This window comes from Monodelphis domestica, chromosome 1, assembly GCF_027887165.1.
Source record: "Monodelphis domestica isolate mMonDom1 chromosome 1, mMonDom1.pri, whole genome shotgun sequence".
Lineage (NCBI taxonomy): Eukaryota > Metazoa > Chordata > Mammalia > Didelphimorphia > Didelphidae > Monodelphis > Monodelphis domestica.
Genome location: NC_077227.1, coordinates 604,184,657 through 604,211,443, shown reverse-complemented (window position 1 = coordinate 604,211,443; position 26,787 = coordinate 604,184,657). Strand labels below are relative to the sequence as shown.

General features: G+C 34.3%; 1 protein-coding gene across 2 annotated transcripts in view; it reads left to right on the top strand.

Moving 5' to 3' along the window:
* The window catches only part of GINS1 (GINS complex subunit 1), a 31,154-nt gene extending 7,750 nt beyond the window's left edge, over window positions 1-23,404 (top strand). For both annotated transcript variants that reach the window (XM_001382048.4, XM_016426422.2), the window contains 5 exons: window positions 1,838-1,936; window positions 5,284-5,374; window positions 8,816-8,932; window positions 10,165-10,239; window positions 23,189-23,404. In XM_001382048.4, the coding sequence (XP_001382085.1) occupies window positions 1,838-1,936; window positions 5,284-5,374; window positions 8,816-8,932; window positions 10,165-10,239; window positions 23,189-23,257 (451 nt within the window). In that variant the 3' untranslated portion in view covers window positions 23,258-23,404. The remainder of the gene's footprint in view (window positions 1-1,837; window positions 1,937-5,283; window positions 5,375-8,815; window positions 8,933-10,164; window positions 10,240-23,188) is intronic.
* The last annotated feature ends 3,383 nt before the right edge of the window (window positions 23,405-26,787 follow it).

Genomic DNA, 26,787 nt, shown 5'->3' with positions numbered 1-26,787 from the left:
TATATAAGAATTCTTTAAAGAAATAGTTGCTCTAATTTTTATTGTTCCTTTTTGGTTTTTTTTTTTGTCATATTAATTTCCAAATATATTCCTTTTCTGCTCCTTCCCAGAAAACTTTCCCTTGTAGTAAATATTCAAAAAGAGAAAAGTAGTTTAAAATATATATATAATATTCACTATGTCTGGCAGTATATTAAATGCTACATATGCATAATCTCCCTCTAATAAAAATTTTTAAAAGGAGATACATTTTTTCAGCTTTTCTTTGGGACCAACCCTGGTGATTATAATTTTACAACATGTTTTGGTTGTTTTTCCATGAACATTATTGCAGTCATTGTGAGTATTATTTTTCTAGTTCTCCTGGCCTTAATTTGCATCATACATATGAGTCTTCCCTTGCTTCTATTATTTCACTATTTCCTAAGATATATTAACATTCTATTACATTCATGTACAGTTTAGCCATTCGTCAATCTGTTTTCCTTCCAGTTCTTTTTCTACCACAAAAAGTGTTACATTGAATATATGAATACATATGAATTTTTTTTACTTCCTGGGATAATATGCCTAGTGGGTTCCTGGGATCAAAGGGTAGTACTGTACTTCTTGAAGTTACTCATATTCACTATTATCAGATGCTTAAGTGCTGCTGTTAAAGATAGCTATGTAAAAATTTTGTATGTGGTAAAATTTTTGAGTTTGGTAGTTTTAAATAATGTATCAGCAGCAATCCATTAACATTTAATTTCAAGCATAAAAATATAGCTTCTTAAACTGTGCTTAATAAGGAACTTTGATGTTGAGAGTAGTTTATTTGAAATATATAAAAAATCATAATAGCAAATTTGTAAGAAATGTAGGAACTTGGAATAATTTCTAGAAGTAGAGAAAATGTTTGTTTGGTTCCTTATTTTTTAAAATAATAAGTATCTTCTCTTCCAAAAAAGGGGCATTACTGTTCCCAGTAAAAGTGTATGACAGACCTGGGGAAAAAAAAACACGTTCATATTTGATCTTTCCCCCTAACCTCTTAATTGTGTTCTAGTCTTAAAAAAGATTTGTGATGGTTATTCAGTTTCTTGCCATTTTTTTTAGGATGAGATCCTAAATATTCTGTGGCCTTTTAAAATTAAAATAGGGGCAGCTAGGTGGCTCAGTTAATACAGAGCCATACTTAAGAGACAGAAAAGGTCCTGGGTTCAAATATGACCTCAGGTACTTTCTACCTGTGTGACCCTGGGCAAGTCACTTAACCTCTCTTGCCTAGTCCTTACTCCTCTTCTACCGTGGAACTGATACTTAGTATGAATTCTAAGACAGAAGGTAAAGGTCTTAAAAAAAAAAAGTAAAGTAAAATCCCTTTACAGATAAATTTGAATATAGTATAATCTAAATGTGTCCTTATATGTAGTAAATATCTATAAATCCCCTTTATCGTCGTATTAAACCTTACCTTCATTTAGCAACAAGAACATTAATAGGGCTGGTGTTGCACGAACAAAAATTTTTTATTAACCAGGATATAAAGTTTCAGTAACCAGGATATAAAGTTTCAGTATGCTAAGTGGAATAAAATGACTTGGTATGACTTTAGACCTATGATTTAACTTTTAATTTCAATCTTATGAGAATTGACAAGAAACTTGACACAATCTACAGTCATGGATATATGGCAATTATTTGAGTTGACTAAATCATGATGATGATAGGATGAGTCCAGAATTGATCATTACTGAAGTGACAGTTTTAATAAAAGTCATTATAAAATGTGTGCTTCTTACTCTAAAATATATATGTACACATATGATTTTTTTCTTTGAATTTTTATTGTCAGAAATGAGACGAAGTCAGATGGCCGAAGTGACTTAATTCCAACTATCAAATTTCGACATAGTTCTTTGCTGAGAAATCGACGTTGTATAGTTGCATATTTGTAAGTGTATTGGTGAAAATAATGTTTTCATAAGTTTTAGAGACAGAATACAATTGCCTTTTTTAATGATTTTATATTTTCTTTCAAGTTACATGTAATAATCCTTTTTTTCTTAATTTTGAGTTCAAATTCTCTCTCTCCCTCTTTAAGAAGATGAGCAGTTTAATATAGGTTATACATGTATAGTCATGCAAAACATTTCCATATTAAAAGACCCCAAAAAACACTGAGAAAAATAAAGTTTTAAAAAGAATGCTTCTATCCTAATTCAAAATCCCATCAGTTCTTTCTTTTGAGGTGAATAGCATTTTTCATCGTGAGTCCTTTGAAATTGTTTTGGATCATTTTGGAATACAGCAAAAGAGTTTTTCATATGATTTCATAGATTAAACACTTAATAAGAAGACCTCAAACTGTCTCATTATAGGTTCATAAATTTAGAGCTGGAATATACCTTAAAAGATCAATTAGTCCAACCCCTTCTTTTTATAAATTAAGTCATGAAGGCCTACAGAAATTAGTCAGTAAGTAGCGGAGCTGGGATTGAATCCCCGGTCTTCCCAACTCCAAATCCAGTACTATTGCCATTGTATCACCCTTCCCAGTCCTTAATTCATTTTCATCTGTAAGAGCTATAAATGCTTTTTAAAAAAACTTTTAAAATTATAAACTTGATAATATCAACAGAAGATAATTTTAATCAAATATACAAAATAAGAGAGTAAAATCTTATAGGTAGAACCAAATGAGCAAAGGAATGTTTTTATTCTCCCTTCCAAATTTGTTCAGTTATACTACTCTGGGCTTTGTTTTCTACTTATCTATCTATAATTTTTTATCAATTTTTTTATAATTATAGTATTTTGCATCATTTTATGCAGCCTTTTTTTCACAAACCTTTATATATTTCAAATTTATTGTTTTTGAGGGCAAGCATAGTACATTATATTGATATGTCATAATTCTCCATTCTCCAATTGTCAAACATACTGTTTTGCTTACATTTTTTCTTGCTATTACAAATAGAACAAATATGAATATATTTGTATAGGTAGGCCCCTTTTTGAATGTTTTGGGGAGATGGTTGTTGCAATAAGATAGCTTGTCTGGAAGGCATGAACTAGTTTTGTGATTCTTATTGTATATTCTTTTCAAAATGCAAAGATACTAAAATAGCTATACATGGTGCAGTTTTGAGACTCCCATGTATAATCCTCTTTCTGTTCCACTTTGGATATAGAAATGCTCATTTTATTTGGTGTTTGTTAATTTAAGAATTTTTTTTTTTACAGCAACTAGTGTATTAGATTAGGGCAGGTAGGTGGTGCAGGGAATGGAGATTTAAGCCTGGAGTCAAGAAGACTTATCTTCCTGAAATCAAATGTGGCCTCAGACACTTAACAGCAGTGTGACCATGGCAAGTCACTTCACCCTCTTTGCCTCAGTTTCCTCATCTGCAGAATGATCTGGAGAAATGACAAACGACTCCAATATCTTACTAAGAAAACCCCAAATGGGTCATGAAGAGTCAGACAGGACTGAAAATGACTGAATGACAACAAAAAACATATCTGATTTCTTGTTTCTCTTTAGTCAATCAGTAGCTTTTTATTAGTTTCTGTGAGCCAGGCACCTGAGATTATAAAGAAAGGCGAGAACCTAGGAGCTGTCTGAACAGGAGAAACACTATCCAGTTTCCACAAACCTCTAGCAAAAACCCAAAATTGGTAACAGACCAAATAGTGATCAAGAAATTCAGCTAGAAGCTACAATAAATAATATCGTCTACCCTATAATTGCACAAAAAGTAAGCCAGAAGCCCAAAGGCAACAAAAAAGGGAAACTATCAAAGCCAACACAGGCATTCTCAACCACAGACCCATGTTGCCTGCTCTGTGTCCAGAAGAAGTAAGAGAAAGAGCAGAGAATTCCCTCAGGAATCCAAAAGGTGGTCAGAAAGTTCCCAGGTGCCACGGGCCAGGGTCCAGCCCTACTTGTGGCTCCAGGGGTCCTTGGTAGGTGGAGCGGATGGGCAAAATGAGAAACGGAAGGCAGCTCTGTGTATATGTTTCTGCCTGGCACATGCTCTGCATGAAAGGCTGCTTTGCCATGCCCAGGTTTAGCCTTTATTTTTTTAATACCCATTTTTTTGCCACACATACATTATTCATCATACATGTTCGAGTAAAGATAAATGGACAAGTGATACATTAACTTTTAACAAATTGTTTGATTAACATTTAGAGATCATTCTATACATTTGTATGGTAACTATTGATTTTGACAGCAAACACAAAGGTTCTACTCAAGATAAGTGATTTTGTCCCAGGTGGCTTAATTTTCTCATTAAACTATAAGGAGCTTTGAGCTTACAGACAATCAAGGAAAATGACTCATCACCTTTAATAAGAATAGATAATCAATCAGAAATTCTAGAAACAATTCAACAATCATAGCAGTGAGGTTGAGAGATCAGAGAGGTACTGAAAACACAATTCAGATTTAATATTAAGCTCATCGTTTTTCAGGGTTTACTAGGGAGTTACTCAAGGGGAGTTTTGGTAGGTAGAATCAAGTCACTGAGGCATGGTGGAGCGTAGTGTACCTGTACACGTCTTTCCTTATGAATGATTTATGTACTGGCTTTAAGAGAATAAGTTTCTGTACAGGGGGAGTAGGGGATATTCTGGGCTTGGCTTGTGAGTACAGCTTTTGCTGGGAATTATGTACCTAGGCAAAAGTTAACCCATAATAGTCTTTTGGGTTTGGTTTTGTGAGTCTAGTCTTTTGGGGAAATAGTGTGCAAGCATTTTGCTCTTATATTACTTATTCTGAGACTAGGGAGAGGACAACCATCATATCAATTTCATTAGTAAGGGATGTTGATGAGAGAAGTCATGCAGAGGGGGTTGAGTAGGTAAGTCCATCCTACCAAAGGGCCATTCTGTGACTTCTTGACGTCCATGAGTGACCTTGTCAAGACATTGTGGCCTGACAGCTCACAGCACCTGGGTAGGTACCTTAGATAGCACAACCAGCATGGCATGGTAGTAGTCAAGGCCCAGGGATTCTGAAGTCCCTCACAGGGTCCTGCTGTGCCACAGAGAGGCTTGAAGGCCCAGCGTTCTCAGCTTCAGTGTTCCAAGAGACCCTAACATGAGAGATGGGGTTCAGCACAGAAACCCAGGTGAGAGAGGGGGAGTCTAGGCCTATGTTACAGCATGTATTGAGGTCTCTTAGTGCTAATTCCCCTTTATCAGTTTTGTTTTTCTTAATTCTTGATATTCTTGTCAGTCTGTTTCTCTAAAATTTTTGTTAAAATTCCAAATATCTTTTGGACATTCTAGGTATGACCGATTGCTTCGGATTAGAGCTCTGAGGTGGGAATATGGCAGTGTCTTGCCAAATGCACTGAGATTTCACATGTCATCTGAAGAAGTAAGTTGGCACTATTGTCAGCATTCTGTGACTGCTTTGTCTTAGTAGGATGGTTGTTGCTGGTAAACTTTCACATTTAATATAAATAAGTAATTTTGAGTCTGGATTTATTTGGCCAATTTCATGAAAACAAAACTGATGATCACATGTAGAAAATCCTCCTTATTAATAACTGTTCAAAAAACCAACTGATTATATCACTTATTAGAAGGAACAACCAAGATTTTAAAGGTAAGAACTAGAATTTTATTAATTCTGCTTATTTTGCATGTCTGATTATTTTACAAAGCATTTCAATAGATCATCATATCCTAATACTAGCATTTATATAGTACTTTAAGGTTTTTCAGAATTTATCTCATTTTATCCTCACCACAACCCTGAGAGGTTGGGTGTTATTGTCCTCATATTACAGATGAGGAAATTGAGGCAAAGAAGTTAAATTACTTGCCTATGGTCACACGGGCAGTATATGAGGTTAGATTTTAATTCAGATCTAGTGCTCTAATGTACTACTTTGATGCCTTATGTATGTATATTTGCCTTATTGAGTGATAGATTTACTTATAATGAAAATTCGGATAATTTAACATATCACATAGCTTCTGTACTTTTTTGATAGTGATTCGCTATATAATACTCTTCTTTGTCTTAACCATTTTACAGATAAGTGAGTATTTAGATAAACTTTTCTTTGTGCTTACCATGTAGCTATGAAATGGTTGCATTTTTGGTCGGTTCAGTTTTTAGTTTTCATCTCTTAAATCATTTTATAGCTAAAGAACATTTTCCAATAAAACTATAAAGTGAACCTACTTTATTTTAATGTCAAATATACATTTCTACTTTTTTACTTATTGAAATTAGTGTGTGAGCCATATTGCATCACTAAATGACAGCTCATTGTTTTGTCAAATGATAGGAAAATTGGTGACATATCCAAGTTTGTAAATTCACATCCCCATTCAAATTGCATATATCATATATAAGTCATTTTTACAGTTGGTATATTTTCTGCTAGTCTTGAAAACTATCTTTTGTAATTTGAGGGAGTGGTTAATAGAATGAGCATTGGTACTGAGTGACTGAGATAGTTTATTTGAATAACTAAGAATTTCTTTTCTGTTAATGTATATGATTCATTTTGCAATGAACTGTATCTTACTGCCTTTATTTGTATTTGTAAAAGAGATTAATGAGTGCCTACTTATTTCCTTTTAAAAAATTAATTGCTATATTTTTAAAAAATATTCTAATGTATACCTTTGTCTTTTCCTGCCTAGAAACCTGTCCGTTATAAGAAGGAATAGAAAATATAAGAAGGAATAGAAAAGACACATTTTTTTAAAGTTTAGCAAAACTGACCAACATGTCAATTGAATCCAATAATATATACACGTTCATAGTCCCCCACCCCTTTAAAGAAAAGAAGGGTTACCAGTATATTCTAATATCACTTCATCAGGACCAAGCTTGATTATTATAATTACACAGCTTTTGGTTTTAATTTTTTTGGTTATTTCCATTTATATTTTTGTAATTGTTTTATATACTGTATCTACTTCATTTTGCAATAGTTCATTTAAATTTTCTCATTCTTTTTGGTGTTCTTTCATATTCATCATTTCTAAGAGTGGAATAATAGTCCATTACATTCATGTACCACAGTTTGTTTACCCATTCCCCAAACAATGGGTTATCATCTTTTTTTCCAGATCTTTGTTACTACAAAAATACTACTATAAATATTTTGATCTATAAGGGACCTTTCTATCCTTGACCTCCTTGGGATATATGCTTAATAGTGGGAACACTGGATCAAATGGCATGGATATTTTAGTCTCTTATCTTTTAACTACTTTCCAGAGGAATTGTGGATCAATTAACAGTACCACCAACAACCTTTCTTTTTTTCTTTAGCTTCTTTTCCAGATTATATGTCAATGTAATTTTTAATATTAATTTTCCATATTTTGCAATTAAAGTCCCCCAATTTTCTCCACTAGTGGAGAAATTGTTATGATTATTATTCTCTCCCCAATACAAGAGAAATAACATGAGAGCAAATACTTATAGGATCAATAAATATATACCCTACTTTAAACCCCCTAGGTTATTACCCCAAAAAAGATTGCAATTACAGAATAAAAGCCCAAAGATTACTGCCCATGACCCCTCCTTTCTCAAGCACAAAGGCCCTATAATATACACCAGCTGAAAGGTTGAGTACAATAATGAATCTTGTCCTACAGTTACTACACTCAAATGAATTTGTTGGAACAGAAGCCAAGCAGCATCACTAGGCATTTCAACGTAACACAAGAAAAACAGAACTTGTAAATTGAGGAAACCCCCAAAATTGGTCTGCCTAAAGTCCTCACACCTAGATACGAATATGTTTTGTTGTTCCTTTCCCAAGCAATTATGATAGATAGTGAAAGCTGACCAAAAGCACAGTAATCCTCTCAGCAGGTCAATGGGTACTAACCTACAAATGGCTTTATTTACATTAAGCATATCTATCACAGAATGTTGTAGAAACCCAGTAAATGATCACAGAATTCTTTGTTGTAGTAACATCACAAGAGTGTTGTTTAGGTGACTTGATAATATCCAGTCAAACTGTAGAATGTCACATATGTAGAGAATTGATTATGTATGTGTATCAAAAACCTATATAATAAACATACCATGATACTATGGCAGAGCACCTGTGTACATGGACTGAATGCACGGTGTATCTCCTCTCATTTATCTGACTCTGATGTCATACTTGGGCAGAAAGACCCTGGTCCTCAGAGAGGCCACTGGATGGACTTCTGGAATCTAATGCTACTAATTCACCAATATTACCTTATTTTAAAATGAGATTTTAAAAAGTTTAGCTTCTTTTTAGTGTTTTTTATGAATTCCTTTTTATAAGCATTGTCTTATTACCTATAAATATTGCACCCCAAATATAAGATAATAAAGATAGATACCTATCTATCATCTTTAAAACTATTAGTGGTTTTTCTTTCATATTTTTGGTGGTAGATTATGTGCAATTTAGTATTAACTTTTCACATCTGAATGAATTTGAGTTATCTTGCATCTGACTGTTCTCCATTATCAAAATAACTTTTTATTCTTTTTAATAATCCTTTGGAAGTCTGTTTACTCCTCTCAATCAAATCACAGTAATTAGAATGCAGAAAATACAAAGATGGAGAGTTCTTCATATTTTAATTACTTCAGAACATTCATCAATAAATATTACTAGCAGTCATATTTTTAATACAAAATTTACAAAAGGGCCATGATTCAGAAAGGGTATCTTGTTTCTGAAAATTCCAGAAGCTGGTTTGCATTTCACTTAAGCCATAATAAAGATCTTTCTTCTATGGAATAGATTTATCTTTTTCATAAAATTGCAAGAGTAATATTTTTATTTGTTTACAGATAGAATGGTTCAATCGCTACAAAAAGTCTCTTGCTACATATATGAGATGTTTAGGTGGAGATGAAGGATTAGATATTACACAAGATATGAAACCCCCCAAAAGCTTGTACATTGAGGTAAGTACAATTTTTCAACTACCTGCTTCTGTTAGAAGCATATTCTAAGGAACTTCAATTCTGAAGCATTGTTTTTCAAACTCTAGGTTGTAGTCTAATGTCAGAAAATTTTCCTGAGTATCTGGTCATTTTTTTTTCTTTCCACATTTGTGATATCATTAGTTTAGCAGATATCTAAAGAAGAAACTCTTCCCCTCCCTATGAAGAACAACTTCAGTAATTCGCAATCTTGATAGAGTTGCTTGGGAGACTTTAAATTCTAAGTGCCTGGAACACAAGTCTTCCTGACTGATTTGCCCTGCCACAGAGAAAATATTGAAAAGCCCCCCTGAAAGAATTTCCCTTAGACTAAATTTACTCCTGGAAGAAAAATTCCACAAAGCTTTCAGTGGCTTTAAGACAACAATAGTTTATTCCTTGTCACAATACTCATTAAATTATGCATCTTCCCTGAGGAAGTGGAATACTTTCTACTATTTGGAATGACATCAAGACTTTAGTTGGTGTGGGAGAATACCATTGGTATATTCTTTTTTCTCACCAAAAATGTTAGCAAGAATTCACAAGAGAATCCTTCACCTTTCCACATGCTAGGAGATTACTACAATGCATTCCAAAGAATGTTAGAGAACTTAATACTTAACACAGAATACTTCATATTCTGTAGGAAACTTTGGTGGTTTTTCTTTTTATTTAGTCTTATAAGCTTTTTTCTTTTAAAAAGTTTGTAAGAGTATGATTTTGGGAGTCAGTCAATATAGTCTCAGTTTCCTCACTAGTAAATACTAGTGAGGGGTGGTATGTACTGTCTCATGTTTAAGTTCCTTTCCAGCTGTAAATCTATGATTCTTTGAAAATCCTATGACTATTTTAGATGTTCATGAGCTACAAGCATCCCTAGGTCAGTGGTTTGGGGCCCTCTAGTACAACTAGGTTAAATCCTATTTGGCTCTGTTTCAGCTCACCACATCTTCCCTTCTACCTCAGCCCACCTTTCTCCTGCCTGCCATCATCCTTTGTTTGGTGTCAGGATAGCACAGTTTGCTGTAGCGACTTCTTTTCTTTTGCTCCACATGGTCTTGCTTTCGAGCTTCTTGCTCAATTCCCTCAGTGTCCATCTCAAATATGTATATTTTTAATGTTTTATATATATATATATATATATTTTATATAATTATAAGTTATATATTATGCATGTAATTTGAATAAAAAATAAAGTTCTCCCTTTTTAGGTGCGGTGTCTGAAAGACTATGGAGAGTTTGAAGTTGATGATGGTACTTCAGTTTTATTGAAAAAAAACAGCCAGGTATTTTGTAGGATAATTAATTCTTATATATAATAATATATGTAACATATGTAATATATTACATATACTATATAATAGATATAATATATTTATAAATATTATAATAATTAAATCTTGGAAAAAATAGACTGTGAAAAGTAATCACATCAGTGAGGAACTGAGCATGACTTATAATTACTTTTGAGACTTCCTCTATTATATTTTCTAGGGACTGGGAAAAAATGTTGCAATTAGTTAAAAAAAAGAATATTATTACTTGAACAATTAATAATAATAATAACAACACATAAAATAGGCAGGTACTGATTGGCACAAATACTATGGCAGGCCACAGAATCTTATTCATGGGATAAGTTCTTATTGCTTGTTCCTCAGTGTTAACTTGAGCCTTAATCTAAGAAGCATCTTTCAAGTAAGAATTCTTGACTTGTACTATAGGAGACACATTTTTAATGAATTATTTTTCCAATTAATAAGCATTCATTTTCTTTCCTTCCTACTTTTTTCATCTCACTGAAAAGAAAAACGATACTCTTGTAATAAATATGCTTAATCAGACAAAAAAAATCTCGTTATTACCCAAGTCTGAAACTGTGTCTCTTCATTTTGAGTTTATTACCTTACAGTCAGGAACTATAGTCTAGAGGTTCTTAACATGGAGTCCAGGAACTTGTTTGCATGTATCTATGTATATAAATGCATGAAAAAAACATATAATATAAATCACTAAATAAATATATTGACATTAACAGTATTGGATTATATATCAGTATATTTATGACATCACATATCATGAATATATTTCAATCATCAATATACTTCAACATAATTGATTTCCTTTCTATTTTGATTCAGTTTGTTTATACATTTAAAAACATTTTGAGAATGGTCCAGGCTTTTTACAGACTGCTAAAGCATCTGACACCAAAAAGTTTAAGAATTACTTTTATAAATCAATAATCTTAATAAGCATTGATGCAAAAATTTTAAATAATGGCAAAGAGGCTATAGCAACCATTTCATAAATATTAAATACACTGACCAGATTGGATTTTCATTAGGAGTTTAGTGTTGGTTCAGTATTAAGGAAAATTATAAACATAATAGCCCTCATTAATAACAAAACTAATACTATCATATGTAGTGGTAGTCTCTCGGTGACTGAGAATGACTATAATAATATCATATTTGTATCAATTGGTGCATAAATAGGCATTTTTAACAAGCAGGGTAAAGAGGTATACACAGCACAGCTAGTAAAGGAATTTTTTTCTTTTCAGGAATAGTTTTATAGCCTCAAATGGGAATATTTACTAAGAATTTCAGGGGAGAATACAGGTAATTGAGAACTGAGCATATTAGCAAAAAAAAAAAGAAAAAATTTAGCTTAATGATTGTTAATAATAATAATAATGTTTAAAAGGAATCTAGATGTGTCTTTAAGTCTTGAGATTTTTCTTTCTAAATACATTTCTACATTAATAACAGAAAATGAATAAGCATTTGGCACTTACGATGCCATGTACTTTACAAATAACTTATTTAATGATCTGTGGCATAATAAAAAAACTAAATTTATCTTAATTGTAATATGCATTTCTTTGGTCACATTTAAAAACATAAAAACTTCAAAATAATTATCTTTTCTCTTATTTCATCCCATCCTGGTAATTACCATCCAGTAAGCCAGCAGTTATAATTTCATATGTATAGTTCAGCAATTGTGCTTCACAATCATGTGGCTTATTTGGTTTTCATTTAGGCAGAGTAAATAAGAGTTTATGCTTATTAGATTTTAGTTTTGCTACTACTGCTTGAGCTTTAATTATTAAAATAAAGATGAGTCATTTCTGAAAACCAAAGAACTTAGTCTTATCACTATAACCAAAGACTTGTATTGTAAACAATCTAAAAAAATTATTCTCAAGTCTTTTCTTAGAATTAGCTATATGAAACATAAAATGATTGATGCTTTCATAGAAATCTAAGTTTCTTATGTCTCATTTCAGAGTTATTTCTGGGTCCCAGAAAAAAAATTCAGCCATTTTAAAGCAACATGGCAGAAGTTTAACTTCTGTTCCCAGTATGTAATTTATTATAACTTGCTTTCATATGCTGAATATTATATTCTGCTAATGTCTAGCAGATATTGCTGTCTCTCTCAGATCTTACCAAACACTCAAATTGTTATAAAAATGAATTTTTGAAAAGTATATTTGATGTTCAAGGGCATCTTGGATGTGTGTCTGAACTCATTTTTGGAAACAGTTGACTTCCAGGTCCATGTATTTAAGAGACTCAGATAAGTGTGATTTTTCTTATCAAGACCATTTCTATTTATTTTTTTACCTGGAGAATTGTGATTGAAGGGAACTTTAGAGTATTCTATTATGATTCCTTTATTTCTGTTTTCATTATATGTACACTCTGATTATGATTCTAAAGTATTGGCTCCCTCCTTTGCTCTGCTCAGTTTCCTGAATTTGGAGTGGGAGAATGCTTACCAAATTCCTTGTGTTCCCTAATTTAGAATACCTAAGGATTGGATAACCTCCAAGGTATCTTTCCTCAACTTAAGACAGATTTAAAGGTACTTTCACATAGTATTTTAGGGACGGTTAAAAGGAAGGGTTAAACAAGTTATATATATAAAATAAAAGTTTATTTACCTAAAGGGAGAAAGGAAGGGAAGAGAATCAGGGACTACCTTACTAATAACCCCATCACAGATATTAAAACCCTAAACTTTCTAAAATTATCTTAACCTAACTAATTAAAAGAGGAATTAAAATTAGAGAAGGATTTGCAGGGGCAAAGACAACAGGGGCTCAAAGAGATCTCACAACCAAGAGCCCTTCTTTGATCCAGACAGCAGTGTCAGGATGAAAAGTTCTCACAGGATTCAGGAGGGGATGAGGTAATACACACACACACACACACACACACACACACAATCCACGAGTGTGGGGTAATCACTCACTCAACCACTCCTTCCAGATGGTCCAATTTCTGGGCAGCTAGAGTAAACAACTTCTCTCTCCTCCAGAGTTCACCAACTCTCTCTCCAGCGACTGCCGTTGTGTCCAGTCTCAGTCCCGGGAGTTCTGAGTGGAATGTTGGTCTGCAGGGTCTCATACTGTCAGTTTGCCCTGTTATGCCTTGCTAAAATCCATTACTATAGTCTCCCCTTTGCACAAAGCCAAAACTCGTATCAAAAACACGATTTTGGCATTTGTGCACTTAACAAACTTACATATTACTTAAACTAAAATTTCTACTCAAAATAATAAACAACCTATACTTAACTGTCTTATCCTATCAAATACTATCCTATACTAGGAATTTAATGAAGGAAAGGAAAAAGGGAAAGTATACAATGGTCATTTACAAAGTTCAGAATATAGATTAAACGCAAAACAAGCAAATTACATCAAAATCAAAATACAAACACAAACTTATGCAAAACATTAAAATCATAAAAGACTACTCATGAACTAATACAGAAATTCTACCATTGCAATGCATAAACAGCAATCTTAGACCAAATATTTTGAAAAGTACAATAAATACATTGCATAAATTGTACAAAAAATTACCATCGAACTTATACAAAATACATTTAAAAATAGATGAAAATTAAACATAAGCGATCTATTTACATAAGTTTTATAGATATACATATAATACATACAATATATACATGTATGCCATATGTATATACACATACACTATAATACAATTAATTTTATAATCTTAACTATAATATACACTATTTACACATATTTACATATGTATTTACAGTTTTGTGTTATGTGATGATATGTCATGTGCTATGATATATGTTGCAGTGTATTTTGTACTGTAAATCAGTATCTTACCTTATCAATCTTAAACTCTAATCTGTCTAAAGCCCTATCTTAATAAAATCTATCTACCCATATTCCTATACTAAACTAAGTAGCTAACTACTTTTGTTAGTAACTCACTTCTTTCTAAATAACTATAACACTGTTATTATCTAACTATACATTGTTTCAGTTTCACTCATTCCACTAGTGATTCAATGTATCCTAACCATATTTATGTTTTTGTATATATTTTTTGTTATGTTGTTATTCATGCTATATTATGTTGTTTTGTTAGTGTTATGTCAGTGTTACTGTTGTGTTATTTGTTACTGTTGCATGCAATACACTTACCAAAACTTCAGATTATTCTTTCTCTGCTCAGCTTGTTTCAAGAATTCCTCCTCTCCAAAATTCATGGTAGTAAAATGTATTTATGAATGCTTGTGAATATGTGTTATGTTGTGTTATATTACATTACCCCAAATCCGTAAAACCATTAGCCCATTAGTCACTTTATCCTCTTCATTGAAAATTTCATTCAAAGTCTTATCTGCTTAATATTTATAAGTCTCAGTCTTTTCACAGTGTCCATCAATTTTCTGTATATTCCTCTTCATCTACAATGTCCTCTTCCATCCGAATGTCCTCTGCCACTGAAATGGTTCTCTCCTTACTGAGCTTTTTTACTACAGACTCTATTTAAATTAGACTGATGAATCTCAACTTTCCACAAACTCTTCATCATTTTCTTCTTCAACAATTTGTATGCCATCATTAGTAATTCCATGAACTAATTTAAAATGTGAGCAATGATACCACAAATCTTTTTCTAATACCTTAACTGAAGAAGGTGAAACTAACCCAATTGTATAAGGACCTACCCAACTCTTTGAGTTGCTAATGTTTTTGCAAAATTTTTCACATATACCATATCACCTGGTTGAAAATTATGAAGAGAATAATCCAATGGACCAGATTGAATCAATACTCCCATATCATGCAGTTCTCTAAGCCATTGTTATAATGTACTTAAATATGAAGCAAGTTGACAATCTCCTCCTAAGAGAGATGTATAAACTGTCTTACAAATTTTTGCCTGCAACAGAGCATGTCCAAAGAGCATTTCATAAGTTATATGTAAATCTGCTCTTGGTCTTATATGTAGGTAAAACAAAGCTATGGGAAGAATATCTGGCCATTTTAGATGAGTTTCAGCACAAATTTTCCCCACCATAGTCTTGAGTTCCCTATTCATGTGTTCCACTTGACCTGAACTTTGTGGATGATAAGGAACATGATATTTTGGTGTTATTCCTAGATTCTCATAGACTCTTCAGGCTATCTTGTGTAAAATGAGGTCCTTTATCAGAATCTATAGTAAGTGGTACACCAAACCTAGGAACAATTTCCTTAAGCAACACTTTCACCACATAAGCTAGCTGTATTAGCATTAGATGGAAAAGCTTCAGGCCATTTTGTTAATCTATCAATAATTACAAGACAAAACTTTTAGCTTTTAGCTTTTGGCACACTGATGTAATCAATTTGCAAATTCTCAAATGGATAATATACCAAAAGTCTACCACCCAAACCTTTCTTTCTGAATGTACCTTGATTGAATTTTTGGCAAACAGAACAACTTGTATAGACTGTATTTGCAATAGTACTTATTCCCAGGGCTACCCATTGCCTTTTTACAGAGTCTACTACAGCTTGAGTACCAAAATGACCTTTTATGTGAATGGCTTGACACAAATAGGTATAGAAATCTTTTGGTAACAGCAGTTTTCAAGTGTCTGCAACCCATATTCCATGTTCTTTCCTTGCTCCAAATTTCTCCTTCCACTTCTGAATTTCTGAGTCTACATAAGCTCTTTCCAAATCATCAGACTCAATGGTTGACAAATTCATTACATACTCTGGAACATTCCTGGCTGCAAATGTTGCAGTGATAATCAGCTCTTTAATTTCCTTTAGAGACTGAATCTGCCATAACTATGACTTCTACAGTAGATCACCACTAGCAGTTTAGGTTTTTAGATAGCATCCAACAACTCAGTTATTTTTCCTCCATGTGCAATTGGTTTTCCCAATGCAGTAATAAAACCTCATTTCCAGATCTTCCCTGTAGCATGACATACAGAAAATGCATGATGCAAGTATGTAAAAATATTAGCACTTTTACCATCATCTAGAAGACATGCAGGCTTCAAAGCCCCCAACTCTGCCCTTTAGGCACTAAGGTTACTAAGTAATGAACCATACCACAGTTTCTCAAATTTGGTGACCACTGCAGCACCAGTACATCAAATTCCATTATAAAAATATGAAGAACCATCTGTGAATAATACCAAGTCTGGATTTTCAGTAGGAATGTCTTTCAAATCATCCTAAGCATATCCACTAGATCTACTATTTCCACACACGGTTCACCATTTTTTGACAAATCATGAAGAAGTGTAGCTGGGTTTAATACACTATACCTCTTCAACTGGATGTTCTCACTACCTGCCACAAGCCGGGTCCAGCCCCACTTGTGGCTCCAGGGGTTCTCTGCAGTTGAATGAATGGTTAGGAAAAAAATTAAAAACAGAAGACAACTGTGCATATAAATAAGCCAGGGGCAAGCTTTGCATCTGGTGGCTGCTCCACCATGCCCAGGACTGGCCTTTATTTTTATACCCTTTTTTTTTTTGGCACAAAGATACATCTTTCAACATACATATTCAAGCAAAGATAACTGGAAAAGTGGTATGTTAACTTTTAGCAAATTACTTGATTAATATTCTGAGATCATTCTGTATTCTTGTATCATAACTATTGTTTTGACAGGAAACAGGTTCTACACAAGATAAATGATTTTGTCACAAGTGGCTTAATTTTCTCATTAACTTGTGAGGAGTTTGAGATTACAGACAATCAAGGAACATCACTTATTATCTTTAATAAAAATAGATAATCAATCAGAAGTTCTAGAGACATTTCAACAATCATAGCAGTGAGGTTGAGAGATCACAGAGGCACTGAGAACACAATTCAGATTAATTATTAGGCTCATCATTTCTCAGGGCTAGTGGGGAGTTTCTGGTTAGTGAAATTGAGTCACTGAGGCATGGTGAAGCTCGGAGTACCTGTACATTTTGTATGGGCCTTTATGATTGATTTATATACTGACTTTAGGAGAGTAAGTTTCTATGCAAGAGCAGTAGGGACATTCTGGGCTTGACTTGTGGTTAGCTTGCTGGGAATGATGTACCAGTTGAAGAATTAATTCATGATAGTCTTTTTGGGTTTGGATTTTGGAGTCTGATCTTTTGGTGATATTTTGGGGATATAGAGAGCAAGTATTTTGCTCTTATATTATTCCTTCTGAGGCAAGGGAGGGGATAACAATCTTATCAATTCCATTAGTAAGGGATGGTAATGAGAGAAGTCATGCAGAGGGGACTGAGTGGGCAAGTCCATCCTGCCAAAGAACCACTTTGCGACCTCTTGTTTACCATGAGTGACCTTGTCAAGACATCATGGCCTAATGGCTCTCAGCAACTACCCAGGAGAATAATGTCATACTTAGAAATTAATTGATCTGAATAAGCTTGAATACAAAATTTTCTCATTAGTCCTTCCATTTGATGTGAACAATATACATTCAAAACTAAATCTGCTGACTTATGGACTAACACTGCAGCAGCTGCTACACCCCTTAAACAAGGAACTGTCCCTGTAGCTATTGGATCAAGTTGACAATTATAATATCCAATTGGATGATAACTTTGTCCCAAAGTCTGTGTCAGTACCTCAGACGCAATACCTTTAGTTTCATTACTGAACAATTGGAATGATTTTGTATAGTCTAGGATATCCAAAGCTGAAGCAGATAAAATGGCTTCTTTAAGCTTACAGATGTTCAGGCTTTAATTTCAGAGGTCCTGGTTCTGTATTCCTGTTTAATCTATTAGATATTTTGTTAATTCACTGTATCAAGGTGTCCATTGTCTACAGAAACCAGTTGTTCCAAGAATAGCTCTGAGTTTCTTTTTGATCTTTGTAGTACTCAGTTTCCGGATATCTGCTATTCTTTTCAGTGTGTTACTTCTGGAACCCTCTGATAAAACAAAACCAAGATATTGCACTTGAGGCAAAACTCTTTGTAATTTTGCCTTGAATATTTTATGCCCAAGCTTATATAATTACAACAAGAGAATCTTGCTATTTCTCAGACACACTATAGCATTTGGGGATGCAAGAATATCATCCACAAAATGCACCAATTTACCTTCTTTGAATGTTATTGTTTTTAGTTCTCTATTTAGAATTTGTGAAAATTGGCTTGGCAAATCATTAAAACTCTGAGGCAAACAAGTACAAATCCACTGGGTTTTTTTCCCAGGTAAAATCAAAGATCTTTTGAGAATTCTGATGTATTTGAATTGAGAAAAAAGCTGAGCATAAATCTACCACCGTGAAATATCTTGCCTGACTTGGGATTGAAGCAGCTGGACTTGGTACAACAGGATGTGTTTTGATTACATAATCATTGATTGCTCTTAAATCCTGTACAAAACTACATACAACTTTGCCATTCTGATCTACCTTTGGCTTTTTGTTTAGAAGAATGGGGGTATTAAATTCTGAGAAGCAAGGTATTATGATCCCTTGTTGGATTAGAGATTTAATGATTGGTCTTATACCCTCAATTGCTTCTTTAGTCAAGGGATATTGAGGTACACAAGGAACTGGTCCTTCCTTTGTCCTCACCCTGACTGGAGTAGCTGATTTCAATAGACCTACATCTGTGGAAGACTTTGACCAAAGATCTTCAGGAATATCCTCAGCTATTAGATAGATTGAATCTATGTCACCCTCTGTACTGACTGATTCTAAGAACAGCAATAGAAAAGCTTTCAGAGATTCGTGTTAGATGTAATGAGATAATTTACATAATAAATCTACCATTGGACAGTCTGGCATACATAGAAATGTATGTTCCACAGATAATGGACCTAAAGTAATATTTTTGGTTGTAATTTTGCTTCTCTCAGTGGTTTACCAGTAGCGCCTATTACTTCCATTGTACCAGCAGCTCTACAATTCTTAGGAAGACTTTGCAAAACTGATTTACTGGCTCCAGTATCAATCAGAAGATCATAAATCTGATCTCCAATAGTTACAGACACATATGGTTCTTTACTATTAGGTGATTGAAATGTTTCCAACACTGGTGTAAGCACAGTAGCATCAGTACAAAGCTGAGTCATTTGCTGTCCACCCAAATTTACATCTGCTTGAATTGTATGAGATTCCCAGGATTTCACATCTTTAACACCATCATCAGCTTTTTCACTACTCCCATTGGTCTTTATAATCTCTACCTTGGTATCATTGTTCTCATTTACAATCACATTATCTTTATTTTCCATTATTTCACAATCACTAGAATTTCCAACTATTTTTACATTACAATTTTCTTTTTCCTTACAATTATTAACACTAATTACAGTACCCTTTGTTTCAATCATATTATTTATAAATTCATCTTATCTTCATTTTGTCTTGATTGTTCAAATACATAAGAACTCTGGGTTCATAATGAATATGCCCCTTTGTTCTGATCACCCTTATGCCCATTCACTACTTGACTATATTTGGGTCTTGCTCCTGATTTAACCCACTGTTGCATAGTGTTCAAATCAGGTGCTTGAACTCCCTGACATCAAGCATTTTGGCAATTGTTTACATTATTTCTCCTTTGATAATTATTATTCCAATTATTATAGTTATTTTATGATATCTACCATTCTTATTTAACACAGGGAAATAGGTTAAAAATTCCATAAGGGATGTATAGGAAACAGCCCCATAGAAAAAACAATACATTTACCATGTCCCCTGACATAATATTAAAGGTATATATGAAATTACTATATGATACAGAATACGTTGTATTATTATCCACTTTGATATATATTTATAAACACCAAAGAACAGAACAACAAAAAAAATCAACAAAACAAAATGGCCTCCTAGCACATGTGCTAGTGGCCTTTATAAACTTTTATAAACCCCTTCAGAGTCTAGCTGTCAGAGAATTCATTGTCAATCAGCGTAAGCACCCTGCTGTTAGATTTAAAATGCTTGAAGGCCTTAAACTGTAACAGTTAAAAGAGTGATGTTGTAAACTGTAGTGAGTTAAAATGGTGGAAGATATAAATTGTGATAGATATAAGAGAGGGTGAGTAAATTTGACCGCAGAAAATATGTTTCTCTAAAGTGTCTTGGTTTTTAAATCAAATATAAGGTGGTCGCCAGGGAAATATTCCTAATTATTCAAATACCCAAATCAACTGGGTTTTATAGAGATTTTAATTAATACAAATGTGGAATTAAAGAAAAGAGAGAAAAGGGAAATAAGTATGAAGGACCTTAAGCCAACATGGCCTAGACCTGAGTCTTAAGAGAGAGAGATCAGTCAGTCAGTCTTTTAACACTCACAAGGTCTGTCTAAGCAAGGATTCTAGTGACACCAGGCCAGCTCCATCTCAGCTGACTTCACCAAAGAGAGTTCCAAAGGGCCTCTCTCCAGAGCCTCCAGAGGGACAAAGTCTCCTCAGAGGAGCTCCAGCGAGACCTCCTTAGAGATTGTCCTCCAAGAGCTTCCCTTCTCCAGAGCCTCTCTCAAACGATTCTTCCCAAGTGATCCTCATCAGAGATCCTCCAAAAGGATGTATCCCCTCAAGAGATTCTGCTTTTTCTTATATAGGGGTTTTTCTCCCATGTTACCTCCCCTAAGTCCCTACATCTACCAATCACTGCAGATGCTTTCCAAAGGACTGCCCATCTAAATTCCTGCTAAGTCGACCAATCTCCTCAGTAAGTCTGAATCAGAAAAAATGCTGCTGTGTCAACCAATCTCCTCAGTAAGTCTGAACTAGAGAAAACACAGCTGAGTCAACTAATCTCGTCAAGGGAAAACTTGCCCGACCCTTTTAGGTACCTAGCATCCCATTGTATCAATTCTAAAAACAGGCCTGGCTCAAAGAACTCCTTGCTTTATTATAAGCATGGGTCCAAGTACTTTCATTGTTTAGCAAGGAGTTTTCTCTCCTAAAGCAGTCTTAAGTACGGGTAGAGTAGGGGTCCTCCCATAGCAAGGAATTTTCTCCCCTAAAGCAGTCCCAAGTAGGGATGGGGTAGAGATCCTCCCATAGCAAGGAGTTTTCACATTCGAGTAGAGTTCTCACTATCTGGTAGGTAATTATTTCAAGTAGGGAATTGGAGGATTCCTCAATGTGGAGTAAAATTTTTAACATTTATAAGTCTGTGAAATTTTAAGGTTTACACTGCAGAGCAACCAAGTGCAGGAGTGGGTCAATGGAATCTTCCCAGATCGTCCAACTGTCATCTTAGAAATTTCCCTTGTTTTACCCTGGCCAAAGTCAAATTTTGTGGGTTAGTACCTATTGGCTCGCCACTGTTATAGGGAGGATTAAAAGGAAGGGTTAAACAAGCTATATGTATAAAATAAAACTTTACCTAAAGGGAGAAAGGAAGGGAAGGGAATCAGGGACTACCTTCTAACCCCACCACAGATATTAAAACCCTAAACTTTCTAAAATTATCTTAACCTAACTAATTAAAAAAACAACTAAAGTTAGAGAGGGATTTGTAGAGGCAAAAACAACAGAGACCCACAACCAAGAGTCCTTTGATCCAGACAACAGTGTCAGGATGAAGAATTCTCACAGGATTCAGGAGGGGATGAGGATTAACACACACACACACACACACACACACCATCAACCAGTGTGGGGTAATCATTCATTCATCCACTCCTTCCAGATGGTTCAATTTCCTGGCAGCTAGAGAAAACAGCTTCTCTCTCCTCCAGAGTTTACTAACTCCAGCAACTGCCGTTGTGTCCAGTCCCAGTCATGGGAGTTCTGAGTGGAATGTTGGTCTGCGGGGTTTCATGTTGTCAGTTTGCCCCTTTATGCCCTGCTAGAAATCCCTTACTCCAGTAGGCATATGTAAGGAGAGTGTAGTGTTGTCCCTAGGGTGGATATAAGGCTGGTCTCTACATCTAAGGAATTTTAGCAGTCTCCTACTTGCCTATTCTCTAACCAACACCTTTAGTTATTAAATTATAACACAAAAAAGAGACAAGATGTCTCCTTTATAGGTTGAAGTACAATTTAACCAAATGTAGTGGGTCTCGCTATATTACCTCATATAAAGGGAACAAGAGCCAAGGTCCTTTTATTGGAGTCTGTGCCTTCCAAAAAAATACACATTACTGTGTAATTTTGCCATACATAAAGTGAATATGTTGTGTCCTACTTCAAATTTATATGGAATTAAGCAAATTTTTTAGTTTGCAATGAAAAGCAACTTCATTTTATTCCACACTAAAAAAATATTGTTCATTTTTACTTAGAAATATCTCTACTTGAAAGCAATCTTGGTCAGTGAAAACTGAATTAAATTTGAAATAAATTTTGCTTTTGATTTTGAAACTGTTGAGCTTTTTAATAATCTATTAAATCCTAACAGGAATATATAAAATCAGCAGTTGTTTCTTTATTCAGTTTTTTTAAATTTTTCACATAGAAAAAGTATATAGCCATGAAAGCAATAAAAGAAATGCAAGTTATAGTACACTTCTTATACTAGCAAATTGAACAAAATCCAATGTTGGTAGGGATATGGGAGAATCAGGTATGCTTATACCTTGTTGATGGCACTGTAAACTCATTCCATTTTCTTTCTCAAAATATGTAATAAAAAAACTAAAAATTGTTCCCATCCTTCGACCTAGTAATTTCATTTTTGTGCAATATATTTATAGTTGTTCCATTTATAATAGTGGGAAAGATAGAAAACAATGCATGTCCCATAATGGAATGACTGAGGAAATTGTTTTGCTATTATTATTAAAGATGACACATTTGAACTATGCATGGAAATGCTTTTTGAGTTTCAGTGTCAGATGAAAATGTTTCTAACACAATATGTGCACACTGATTATATGGAAACTTGTGGCTACATTAAAATTCAGGAGAATGTTTTTGTTTCTAATATATATTTCTCTTTTTCTCCTTCAGCATTTTTTGCCTAGATGGAAGTGTGAACAATTAATCAGACAAGGAGTCCTAGAGCATGTTCTATCATGATAGTCTTCTGAAATATTGGGAAAAATTCCTTTTTAGTGTTGTGTTGAATTCACTAGATGTTTCTCTGCCCTTCCCCCACTTCATTGTGATCCTAAAAAAATTGTAGTATTTTTTTGTTGTTTAAAAATAAAGGCAAATTCTCACTTTTTTAATGTGTATTTTTGACTCCTAATGCTAACAAAAATATGGGGTTTTCCTTTCTTAGCCATAAATAATGTACCTTTTGAGAATGAGTTGTAAGTGTTCTTTATTGCTACAATACAACACATTACCATACAATGCTTTAAGAAAGGGGGGGGGGGAGCAAAACTTAATTGGATTTGTGTCCAATTAAAAAGGAACTTGACAGCCTAAGCCAGTGATGGCAAATCTTTTAGATGCAAGTGTTTGGCCCCACCCTTGCCCCCCCAGATCAAGTGCTGTGCCCTCCCCAAGTCTCCAATGTATATCCCTCCCCCTCCTTACTCCACACAGGGGAGGGAGAAAGCACAATCATTGCTGGGCAGAGGGGTGGATGAAGTCCTCAGCCAGTGTAGATGGGGAGGTGAGTGACTCAAGTGTTCTGCTTTCTTCCAGCTCTGTGACCTGTGAACCACCTAACTTATACCCCATTGGCTGCTGGGTGCAGGGGTGTTGGTGGAGGGATGTGAAAAAAAGTCATCAGGCATGTGGAGAGGGGGAGGGGAGCAGCTCCTCTGGAGTCCCTCTGCCTGTCTCATAATAAAGGAGGGTGGAAGGGCAATGCATGCCCAAAGAGAGTGCTCTGCATGCTATCTGTCACTTGTGCCACAGGTTCACCACCACTGGTCTAGGCAGTCTAATATAATTTCCTCTTAGGGCATTGACAAAAATCAGTATCTAATGTAAGCAAACTAGTATTTAAATGCCCCAGTAAAGTAGTCTTAGGACTCTTTTGGGACAAGGTTAACCTAGTAAATTAGTTCTTTAAAGATATGAAATTAGTTTTCTCTTTTAATTTTATACAGTTAATTCACAGATCTATTTTTATGATAATGGTTATATCCATGGTAATCTAACTTTCATATGAGGGCTACTGCTCCATCTTTTAGCATGAAGATAAAAACATTCGGATGTTGCCTAATAATTTCTTTTCTAAGGAAAGAAGCCAAAGCTACAACAGCAGCAACATGTCTTTTTTAGACTCAGGATTTCATGTGACTGATCACTAGCTCATACAACTTTGTAGATTGTTGTACCAGTACCAAACCTTGGTACTGGACGTTTTGGGAACTTGTCAAATTTGCTATTCAACATATTTTGACAAGAAAAAATTGTCATGATATTCGACATTTGCTTGGCACTTGATGAGCTTGGTAGAACTTGTTGATATTGTGATCTCAGGCAGCCTATGCCCCCTTCAGCCAAAAGGAAGGATCACATGTTTGGTCTGGAACATGACAGGGAGGACCTACAGTAACTTCAAAGGGAGCAGCAACAGCTAATGAAGTGAGGAATTTTCTTCAGGTGAAAGTAAAGGAGGATGTCCCCATTTCATTACTCAAGAAAATGCATGCAAAATGGGTGGAAGTGCAAAATGTTATTGAAAACTCACCCTGTTTAAGTCTTAAGAAGAATTGTCAGTTTGTTAAATTACCAAACAATTTCCCACTTTAGAGGAATTTTAAAACACAGACAAAATCATCATTTCTTTTGAAGCTCACACCTGGTGAATCTAAAGCAGGATTCAGTGGTGATATGGGTCAGAAAAGAGAAAGAACATGATAATTGCCCTCAGATATTATGGAAAGTGTAGTCTACTACACTTTCAGATAATAAAATTTCTCCTCCTCATCCCTTTAGGCCATGAACTCCTCTCAATACAGATTAAGTTAAAATTATTTAATATAATTCTTTTTATTTATGTCTATGCATTAATGTTTATTTAGTAAACAACTACATTATACATATAATACCTTATACAATCTGGATTTTCTGGGTTTCAGGAACAGATTGATTAAATTTACACTATTCCTTATAGGAAAAATTCTTTTGGTACTTAATCTTTTTGGTATTCCCTCCGCCTTGTGGAATAAATTAGTGACAAGTACACAGGTGCCACTGTAGTACTGAGCAGTAGAGTGCCTTCTATCCCAACTGCGAACAGTTCTTTGTGAACCTCACCCTTTCTGTAAATGTAGTTCCAGTGACCTCCATCCCATTCCACCTCAACCAACCCCCTAGTCAGTCCCATATCAACCATTCTCTATGCATGTCACAGATATCCCTATAAAACACTTTCACATTTCCTTTGATTAATACATGACACATGACATACAAGACAATACAGACACACATGTACACAGGGGATATTTAAGGCCAATCTTTCAGTCAACCTTGGGAACTAAAGATGGCGTGCATGTTGTTCTGTTTAATTTTAGTACAACTTCTTTTTTATTAAACATGGCCACACATAACATCTGCATGGGTTATTTTCCATTGCCTGAAGATGCTTCCTATAGCACTTAAAATGTCTTAACCCAGTTTCTACCACATCAATAATGTGTAGGACTTTCAAAAGGATAGATGACTTTTGAAATAATTTTAACCAGGACTCTAGTCTGCATTTGGCTCCTCTCCCTCTCCATTTATATAGCTGCCACATTGCCTTGCATATTTGTAATGCTAATGTTATTGGGAGTGGGTGGGGAGAGGACAGAGAGGGTTTCAGTAGCTTTCCAGGAGAATCCAATAGGCTTAGATGTGCAAATTTTCCTTTCAAATTTTTTTTTTTTAGAAAAGGTTATTCTTCATGAAGTTTTGGAACCAAAAATAATGAATTGATGCATTTATAAAAACCTAAACTTAGACCTTGCTTAAAATCACTGACTCTGGTTCATCTTAGTTTTTAGTTTCATATCTCCATTGAAGGAGTGCCCCTCACATATATGGTTCACGATGAGTGTCAGGGTTGTCCATATCACAAGGACATGGCATAATTTAAAGAATATTATTCTTGAAGATGGGAGAAATCAAGAGTTTAATTTCCTCCTCTGATAATAGCTTTTTAAACATTAGCAAGTCAATTCTTTGAACCTGTATATGAATAAAATGGAGACAACACCTGTAATATATTAATATAATATCCAAGAAACATACTTCATGAGAGGGAATATAATAGACTAAAAACTACATCAACATTTTGTTATAATATGAACATTTTTAACCTGGAGTCTGTGAATTTGATTTCTCAAATATTTTGGAAACTATTTCAATAGAATTGGTTTACTTTGTGGTTCTATATATACTTTGTTTTATATAGCTTAAAACAGAATTCCAAAGTCATAGGTTTTATTATACTGCCAAAGAAATCTATGACAAAATTAAAAGCTTAAAAACTCCTGATTCAGTGGAAAGATCCCTGAGTTTGGAGTTGGAAAACCTGAATTAAAATCCCATCCCTGCCACTCTGTGGCTAAATTTCCTCATTTTTAAGTCAAAGGGGTCTGGACTAATTTCTAAAGGTCTTCATAATCTGAGGTCTTCAGGATCCTATTGTCTTAAATCTATAA